The sequence below is a fragment of the Lipotes vexillifer genome, unplaced genomic scaffold (genome assembly GCF_000442215.2).
Source record: "Lipotes vexillifer unplaced genomic scaffold, Lipotes_vexillifer_v1.1 scaffold447, whole genome shotgun sequence".
Lineage (NCBI taxonomy): Eukaryota > Metazoa > Chordata > Mammalia > Artiodactyla > Lipotidae > Lipotes > Lipotes vexillifer.
In genome coordinates, this window is record NW_006786302.1 from 2,518,224 (window position 1) to 2,528,569 (window position 10,346).

General features: G+C 41.1%; 1 protein-coding gene across 1 annotated transcript in view; it reads left to right on the forward strand.

Moving 5' to 3' along the window:
• LAMA1 (laminin subunit alpha 1) overlaps nt 1–4,613 on the forward strand; it is a 153,529-nt gene extending 148,916 nt beyond the window's left edge. The window contains exons 59-63 of the mRNA XM_007458457.1: nt 138–296; nt 799–952; nt 2,210–2,343; nt 3,604–3,826; nt 4,453–4,613. Coding sequence (XP_007458519.1) covers nt 138–296; nt 799–952; nt 2,210–2,343; nt 3,604–3,826; nt 4,453–4,613 — 831 coding nt within the window. The remainder of the gene's footprint in view (nt 1–137; nt 297–798; nt 953–2,209; nt 2,344–3,603; nt 3,827–4,452) is intronic.
• The last annotated feature ends 5,733 nt before the right edge of the window (nt 4,614–10,346 follow it).

Genomic DNA, 10,346 nt, shown 5'->3' on the forward strand with positions numbered 1-10,346 from the left:
TCTAACCAGCTCCAGGCTCAGCCTCCTCTCAACACCAACTGTATGAAAACCTGAGCCATCCTTTAGGATTTCATTCAGGTTATTACTACTATTTCTCAGATTCCTTAGAAATTATGCATGTTTTCACATCGCTCTAGGTCAAGACAGAATACTTTAAAAGGAAGGGCTTCATGATGGTTGATGGCCTGGAATCACCCATGGTGACCACGGCGGGAGATGCTACCACGTTGGATGTGGAAGGAAAGTTGTACCTAGGAGGCCTTCCCTCCGAGTACAGGGCCAGGAACATTGGAAATGTAAGCAGCATTTTCTCTCTGGGCCCATTTTGCCTTTACTGTGGTTGTGTTTGTTTTGTGGAGGAATATATTTATGTTTAAATTATCTTGTTTGCGCCCAGGGCTTGGCTGCAAGATGCAAGCCTTTCAATCCACATTCCTAGATTGTGTGTTGGAGCTCCTCCTTGAAGCCCAACCAGCCTTCCTGCTGGTTAGTTAACAAACAGTTCCCTTTCTACAGCCACTTAGCCCCAGGACAGTGCAGGAAAGTCTGGCAAATTTGTATTTGCAGATTAGAAAACCGCTCATTCTTGATTTCCACAATATTTACTCAAAATAATATAAAACCCTTTTACTACACTATAGTAGCTTTAAGTTAGACGTTCATGTGAAGTACGGTGGCAATTAGATTTTTAAAACCGAAAGGCAGTGTTTTAATGTGTTTTGTTGACGTGTAGGAAAAATTTGTGCTTGCCCTTCTCACTGTCCTCACCATCATCTACTCCTGCATCATTTGGCTTAGATCACCCACAGCATCCCCGCGTGCATTGGGGAGGTGACAGTGAACAGCAAACAGCTGGACAAGGACAGCGCAGTGTCTGCATTTGCAGTAAACAGGTGCTATGCAGCGGCCCAGGAAGGAACTTTCTTTGAAGGAAGTGGATATGCAGCCCTTGGTATGTATAATCAACAATCTCGAAAGAAATCTCTGGGACGCACCTGCACTCCTGAGTATGGGTCCAAGAACTATATGATAGGACAGGACCCACTGCATAAGCTGCAGCAAGACCATGTTTCGTGAAATGTTCTAGTGTATTCTGGTTTCTCAGCTTCTAGCGTAAAAGCCTTCTCACCTCTTGTGCTATGCAGGTGGCTTCCTCCACCAGGGGTGGTGCCACTCCAGACAGAGTGCAACATGTGGTGCTGGTTTCATCTGTACTTTCCCCAGATTTACATAAGGCATACTTTCCCTGTCCAAGTTAATTAGGACCTTTGAATTCAAAATCAGTAGCATAAAATGTCTGGACCAGCCAGCCAAATGTGAGTCAGATTTGATGAAGAAATTAACTCCATTTAGATTGTTGAAATATTAATCAGTTATAAGTAGAGGAATGTAAATCTCTAAAATGCCTTAGAATGTAAAGTCCTCAAGGCTTAGAACTAGCCCTTGTAATATATCTTACATTCTCTCCCCATTTTAGATGCTTGATTTGCTGGTTAACTTCCTGTTTGCACTCAGAACCGTGCTTCTCTGGCCCCTGTTGTTCTTTCTATCACAGAGAACTAATTTCTGGGCTCCGTTGCCCTGGCTTCCAGGAAGGCTCTAGTGGAAGACTGAGGTTGGGAGGGAGGAGGGGAAAGCCAGCAGGCTGCCTTCCTTCACTCTGTGCTTCCAAGATCTAGTAGCACCACCTTCTCCCATTTTTCCTTCAGCCCTGGGCACGGTAACAACTGCCTGCTATTGCTAATATCCCTAACCTATCAGCTTTTTTATCACCTGAATGAAAAATTCATTCAATTAAAAAAAAGCCTAGTGTGGACTCCGACTAATATACTCAGCAAATAATGACATACCCAGTAAGTAGATATTGGGAAAATAAAGTGCATTCTTCCTGGATAGATGATGATGGAGTTACGTGGATCAAATCCCTTGTGATTTTTTTTACCCACATGGCTGTAGCTGGGAGTATATGCGTGCCTCAGCTCTAGTCAGCTTCATCCTACAGAGGTGCAAGCTGAGGCTCGGGGGTTGGAAATGACTTGCTGGTGGGGGTGGAGCCGGATTCAGAGAAAGAAGTGGAGCCAGCTCTCCTCACCCTCATCAGGAGCCCAAATGCACAGCCAGCCAGCCCAGCCTGAGGCCATTCTGAGCCTGGGCCTTCCTGGGCAGGGCAGGCCTCACCACCAGCTGGAGGTCTTCCTTGGTTTTTCAGTCAAAGAAGGCTACAAAGTACGATCAGATGTGAACATTACGCTGGAGTTTCGTACCTCCTCAGAGAATGGTGTCCTCCTGGGGATCAGCAGTGCCAAAGTGGATGCCATCGGATTAGAGATTGTAAATGGCAAGGTGGGTGCTTAGTCTGGATGGGGTCCCCCTGCCTCACCCCAGTGTCAGAGACAGAGCAGTTAAGAAACAGTAGACATATCTAGAACCAAATTTCCAATTATTCACTTTTTATGTCATCTTCATGTTGAAACAAAAGTGCCTTACATCCTATTGCTGACGCTCTGCACTGTGGCTTATAGCCAACATCTTTTCTTAGCTGTACTTCAAAAGAATTTTGAATATTTTTTTATCCATTTGTACATTTAAAAAATTTTTATTTTATTTATGTATTTATTTTTGGCGCTGTTGGGTCTTTGTTGCTGCGTGCGGGCTTTCTCTAGTTGTGGCGAGCGGGGGCTACTCCTTGCTGCCGTGTGCGGGCTTCTTATTGCGGTGGCTTCTCTTGTTGTGGAGCATGGGCTCCAGGCGCGCGGGCTTCAGTAGCTGTGGCTCACAGGCTCTAGAGCACAGGCTCAGTAGTTGCATCTCACGGGCATAGTTACTCCATGGCATGTGGGATCTTTACGGACCAGAGCTCGAATCCGCATCCCCCGCCTTCGCAGGCGGATTCTTAACCACTGCGCCACCAGGGAAGCTCCATTTGCACATTTTTATGTGACATCTGAAAAATGTTATTGTAAGTCTAACAGTTGCAAAAATGTAATTTCTGACGTATTGTATATTTTACTTCTATTATTAGCTTATTATTTATTGTTCTTTTAAAAATATTTCTAGTGGTTGCCCAAGTCTTTACAGTATATCTCTTTGTCACAGTCTACCTTGAAATGAGTAGCTTCACATATAGCATAAGAACCTTACAACAGGATAGTCACAATTCTTCCCTCTCACCTTCTGCAGGTCTCCAATTTTTTGTGCTACCACTTGCTGTAGTAGAGCATCTATGGTTTGTCAGAAGGGAGTTAGTAAATGTTCCTTCACAGGTGCTATAGCAACTTCTAGGAACTGACACCCTCAGTAAACCCATGCACTCCTGTTGTGCTGAAAATGAGGCACTGATCTGAGGATGCAATGCTAAGATCGTGGCTCAGGCTTGTTCCCATGGAGGTGGCCATTTTCCATTCTGAAACCTCGGGAATAGGATAGCATCAGAATCCTTAAGAGGCTATGTTTCAAAACCATTGTTTGTTTTTCATAGTTAGCCCTCCTTTTTAGAAGAATGCTCTGATTTTTTCCACTCCAAGAACATTATGTGAATGGACTGGGTTCCTTAAATAGGGAAAAATTCACCGAGATATTTGCTTGTGTCTATTGTTTGTTTAGCTCTTGTTTCACGTTAACAATGGTGCTGGTAGGATAACAGCCACATACAAACCCAATGCTCCCAATACTCTCTGTGATGGAAAATGGCACACACTTCAGGCAAACAAAAGCAAACATCGCGTGGTTCTGATTGTCGATGGGAATGCAGTTAGAGCTGAAAGTCTACACACCCAGTCTACCTCTGCTGACACCAACAATCCCATTTATGTTGGTGGCTATCCTGGTGCGTATGTCGTCCGCTCTGCTCATTCACTTTTGAGGGGCATTGCCACTGGGGAAAGTCTTAGGTCATGTGGATATAGAATAGGGATGAAGAAAAATACATGGCTTGGGTGATAAATCCTTTACCATTTTAGAAAGTCTATTTCAAATTCCTAGGAGTTCTTGGAAAAATTAAAATAATCTGCGCATATAAGGTAATCACTAGGTAAGACTCCGAGAACATCAGATGTGATGTACAGGAAGCTGGATGACTTCACTGAGAAACATCTTCTCAGATGACCCCCAAGTTGGGAATCATTTTAGGGGTCAGTAATCATTTTAGAGGACAAACATGTGTCTTATCCTCTCACATCGATTTTTGGATTCAAATTATGCATTTTAGATGTTCCAAGTAATTGATACAAATGTTAATAAAATAAAAATCTCTTTTATGACTTTTTAAGTCACTATACCTTAAAATTGTTTATTAATAGTTTTCTATGAATTCTGCTATCACTGAAGCCACTTATGTAGAAAAATATTCTTCTGATTTTGATCTGGAAACCACAAGAAGTTATTTTTGTTCCTATTGTGCCACCTATGTCATTTAGCAAAATTTAACACTATCTTCTCTTCTTTCCTAAACAGCTGATGTAAAGCAAAACTGCCTGAGCAGCCAGATCTCCTTCCGGGGCTGTTTGAGAAAACTCACTCTAATTAAGGGCCCACAAGTGCAATCCTATGACTTCAGCACAGCTTTTGACCTACAAGGAGTTTTCCCTCATTCCTGTCCTGGGACTGAGTCCTGAACTTTGGGGAACTCCTCAGTTGGGAATCATCATTTATATTTTGAGGAGAATTATTTGGTGAATTAAAACCTTTACAGTTCAGATTTCATTTCCAACTCAGGTTAAATGTTTCCAGAGAGAAATTTTTGTTTATGTCAAACTAAAACCACATGTACAACAAATACCTCTATTAAATAGTTTAAAACGTAAATTGAATTCACTGGCTCTTTCTTTAAAGTTTTTTAAATGAAACTTTTAAAATGTTGATATTCTATTGATTACTTGACAATATTTCATGTTTTGCATTTTAAGCTTTTAAAAAATAAAATATCACTATAGACGATAATAGATTAGAGTATGAATACTTTCATTTCTTTATCAAGATTTTAAGCTCCAATTCCTACAAAGAACATGTATTCAATAATACTACTGGGTATGTTCCATCTGAGGGCACCAGATGTTTGCCCCAAAAGCACTTTAAACAGACTCCAGCAAGTCACAGGCAAAGGGAACACAGGAAGAAGGCAGAGCCTCCTCTAGATATATCCTTGTTTGGTAAGGACCTAACCTAACAGAGTATTTTGCAAGACAAAAGAAAAAAAAAGTGGCATCATAACTAGTTAGCTCTTCTTTTACTGTTAATTTTATTTTCACTCCTTGGGATGAGACAGTTTTCCTTGATCAGCTACTTGTTCTGGGAGAATGTGTATAAATTCCAGGAGAAGGAAAATTTTAAAGCCATAAATATATTTTAACAAACTAAGCAGTTTTAAACTAAGATCTCTGAAGGATCATTTAATTCCCTGCAAATATATTTTAGTTTTGCTCTGCAGCAGTGGCTGGAGTCAAAATGGCTACTATTCCATTTGCTTCAGAAAAATGATTGCACTTTGCAAATGCTTACTTGAAGAGAGGTCTCTACCATTCTTAGAAATGACCTGCTTTTATAACATGGAAGGTGATAGGTTCAATTTCTATTTCTGTGAGAGATTTTAATTTCATTAACAAGGAAGACAACTGTGGTCCTGGGTCCTGTTCTTCTGTGCCTTGCTCATGTTTCTGAACCCTTGTGGCCATCTGCACCTCCTGGCTGATGCAATTCCTTCCCAGTAAACAACTGCATGAAGATATTAGGAAAGGTAGCAGCCAACTGTGGGAGTGCCGTCTGTTCTATGGCATCTGGCAATTTAAGGAATTCAGACAACTGCAGACTTAAGGCAGCTCACTTGACAGCTGGATTAGGAAAAGGGCATTTGCCATCGCAGCAGTGAAAATGCACAAGGGGCCCCCTCACTGTGCCGTGGGTGGCCTTTCTGTTCATGTTTCTATGGAAACCATCTACAGCGGGAGATGACGGCTCAGACATTCTAGACCTTGGTTCATCACACTGGGTGAGGAAAAGATCCAAACCAGGACAGACAGCAGGTTGTAGAGTTGCTATGGGCTTTTGCCCCTCTCTCCCCCTCCCAACTTATTAAAGCTAAAACAGAGTTTGGGCCTTTTGTGGTTATAACTATTCCCAAGGCCTCTCTTAGAAGACCCCCTCAAGGGAGCACCCAGCTCTCTCCCCTTTGGCCTTTACAGAGCACGAGTAGAGCCACCCTTGGTTTGGCTGTCTCCCCATGATGGTAAAGAACCTGGGCTCCAGCTCAGACACCTGGCTCTGACTCTCACTGCAGGGCCTTATGCTGGTTCCCTAACCTCTCTCAGCAAGGCAGGATTCAGGTCTTATGTGTAAGGTTGCCAGATAAACTACAGGACACCCAGTTGAATTTGAATTTCAGATAAACAATGAACATGTTTTTATTCCATGATATCATATATTTTTTATTTGCTAAATCTGGCAATCCCACTCTACAGGCTCCAAGGGCCTAGAAAGATTGATACCCCTTCCCTCCCTACAAAATAATTCAAAAAAAATTTTTAAATCTACATCTTAAAAGACATGCAACATAATTTGTTGAAGATCATAATTTTCCCATGATGCTTTTATTGAAACATCAGATTATTTTCAAAACCTATTTTTGGTGGCCCAAGCATTTGCTTAGTTTGTTAATCCAACACTGTTTTTTAAAATTGTGGTAAAATATAGATAGCATAAAACCATTTTTACTGGGGCTTCCCTGGTGGTGCAGTAGTTAAGAATCCACCTGCCAATGCAGGGCACACGGGTTCAAGCCCTGGTCTGGGAAGATCCCACGTGCCGCGGAGCAACTAAGCCCATGCGCCACAACTACTGAGCCTGCGCTCTACAGCCCGTGTGCCACAACTACTGAGCCCATGTGTCACAACTACTGAGCCCACACGCCTAGAGCTCGTGCTCCACAACAAGAGAAGGCACCGTAATGAGAAGCCCGTGCACCACAACCAAGAGTAACCCCTGCTCGCTGCAACTAGAGAAAGCCCGCAAGCAGCAATGAAGACCCAACACAGCCAAAAATAAATAAATATATTTAAAAAACATTTTTACCACTATCTTAACCATTTTTTAAGTTATTTAACCATTATTTTAACCATTTTTAAGTGTATAGTTCTCTGGTTTTAGGTACTTTAACACTGTTGTGCAACCATCACCACCATCCAGCTCCAAGACTCATTTCATCTTGCGAAACAAACTGTGTACCCATTAAACACGAATTCCCAGCTCCCCTCTCTCCCCAGCTCCTGGCAACCACCATTTTACTTTCTGTCTGTAGGAGTTTGACTACTCTAGTCACTGCATATAAGTGGAATCATTCAGCATTTGTCTGTGACTGGCTTCATTTGGCATAATGTCCTACTGGATCATCCATGATGTAGTATGTGTTAGTTTCCTTCCTTTTTAAGGCTGAGTAATATTCCATCATGTGTATATACCATATTTTGTTTATCCATTCATCCATCAGTGTGCACTGGGGTTGCTTCCACCTTTTGGCTATTGTGAATAATGCTTTGAATATGGGTAAACAAATATTTGAGTTCCTACTTTTGATGTTTTTGGGTATATACCTGGAAGTGGAATTACTGGATCATACAATAAGTCTAAGTCTATTTTTAATTTTTTGAGGAACAACCATACTTTTTTCCCATAGTATCCAGTGCTGTTTTTTTTTTTTTTTGTGGTACGCGGGCCTCTCACTGCTGTGGCCTCTCCCGTTGCGGAGCACAGTCTCCAGACACGCAGGCTCAGTGGCCATAGCTCACGGGCCCAGCCGCTCCGCGGCATGTGGAATCTTCCCAGACCAGGGCACGAACCCTTGTATCCTGCATCAGCAGGCGGACTCTCAACCACTGCGCCACCAGGGAAGCCCTCCAGTGCTGTTTTTAAGCCTCAGTCTTCTACCTGTAAGGTGTGGTTATGATACCAACCATGGAAAGGCATATATTCGGAAATATTACTAAAATTGACTCAAAAAAAAGAACATCTGGATAAGCCAATAACACTGACCTTAATCCTCAGTGAAATGTAATCCTCAGTCACACCTGCTGGCAAAAAAAAGTGCAAGGATCAGTTGGTTTAAAGACAAGCATTATTAAACACCAGCAACAAGAAAAAGAAAACTAACCAATGCATTTAACACAGCTGGTATAACCTTTATGAGGCCTGATTTATATAATACCTTATTGATTTTCCTATATTGTCTGTCTGTACAACCATCTCTAAAAGGATGCATCATAATTAGGAATGATGTACACGTGACGGGATATGGAACAACCATATTCAACACAGACTTATGAATTAAGTGCCAATTTAGTATCCAAACCAGAAATTGAGATGAAAATAGATATAATGCTCTATTAGAATTGATGGGCCAGGAGGCATGTGTATTCTCACCTTAGAACAGTATAAATCAAGGGCTAAGTTGTGGTACCATGAGTAAGACAGGTCTGGGAAGGTATAAAGAGGCAGCTGTAACTAGGCTTTGCAGAGTGCACAACAGCAGCTTTTGTGGGCCACAGACAATTTACAAAGTGCTTTCTTATGCATGGTGTTGTTTGGGTCTAGAGAGGAGGTGTGGAACCATGACACATGGGTCTAAGCTGCCCAGCTGAAAGAAAGGGGACTGTTAGGAATAATGGGGGGCAGGTGGGAGAACGGGTAGGTGGAGAGAGAACAGAGTGGATGGGGCCTAATCATGGAGAGCCCAAAAGTTAAGGAGGTAGGAAGGAGACTGGATGCAATGCCTTATGAAGTGTCAGGGTTTTCCATTAGGAGAGTGGTGTGATGAAACGGTGCATTTGAAATCATAAACTAGCTGGAGAGTGCAGCCTGAGTCAGCCAGTTGAGCAACACTAATTGAGTGGTGGCTGATACCAGGGCAGTGATAAAGGACAAGAGAGGTGTACAGGAATGTTAGAGGCTCCAGCAGTACATTAGCTTTAGGCAGTAAAAGATCGGGAGCTTGGACAATGAGAACAGTGGTTCCACAGACAGGAGGTAAATTGAGAAAAATTATGAACTTAAGCTTTGAATGTATTGAATTTGAGAGAATGGTGAGAACATCTGAATGGAGGTGTCTCAGCCAGCTGGCTGGATTAAGGACTGGCCCAGGACTCTTCTCACTACTGCAAGCTTTGTCATTTATATATCAAACAGTATTTATCTTTCTCTGTATGACTTATTTCACTATGCATAATACCCTCCAATTCCACCCATGTTGTTCCAAATAGCAAAATTTCATTCTTTTAAAATTTTTAATGGCTGAATAGTATTCTACTATATGTACATGTACCACATCTTCTTTATCCATTTGTCTGTTGATGGACACTTGTGTTGCTTCCATATCTTGGATACTGTAAATAATGCTACTACATTGCTATATTGCAGTGCTACAGTAGAATGCATGTATCTTTTCAAATTAGTATTTTTGTTTTTTAATGGTTCTTATTTATGCTCATTTTCCCCCTCAGATTGTATGTGCTCCTCAACAATCTGTTAATTGGTTCATAGCTCCTGGAAGGTCTATACTGTGTTGGATTATTTCTTGGGCATTTCTCCCAGAGCTGAAATAATTAGGACCTATGGGAGATTATTAGTAGATAATTGTTGAGTTGAATATTAGTTTATCATTTTTTCCCAAAAATACCTCAGCAGTGTAGTTCTTCCTATAAATTTCAAAAGTTCTTTGCAAATGTAATTCCTCTGAGCCATCTAAAAAGCATAGAGCAAATGGCAGAATAAGCCTCTTTTGCAAGATATTCCCAAAAGAAGTTCTATAGGCTGAACAGTTTTCATAGTATCAATATGTAGTGAAATTTTCAGCTTAATATTCTGAAGTGTCAAAACTATCAGGATTTTTTCAAACTGTGACAAAGACATAGCTCATGTTCATTTCAAACACTCTCAGGGTCCAGCAATGGGACCCATCACAATTGTCTGAAGCAAGGACTTGGGTGAAAACATAATGGATATCATTTTTTTCTGAGTAACACAATTTAGAAATGATATTTTCTTCTCAGAGTATATGTAGTGGGTAATAATTATAAAGTATTAAAACACAAACTCCTATCTTAAATATTGAAAAGCTGTGGTGGTCTCTGTTTACATAATTAGAGAAATTTCATTGACATGAAAGAGTAAAGTTTATGGCAGTTTGTTTTAGTCAGAACCATTGTAAACATCAAGCATTTCATCAACAATTTAATTTTTAGCATGTGTTCAAAGTCCAAATGTGACTGTCTATTATGAATAAAAACACAGTAAAAGCTTTAATAAAAATTGAAAAGCACTGAGTTGTGTCCCTATTAGGTGCTCAGAAGAGAACAATTAGGGAA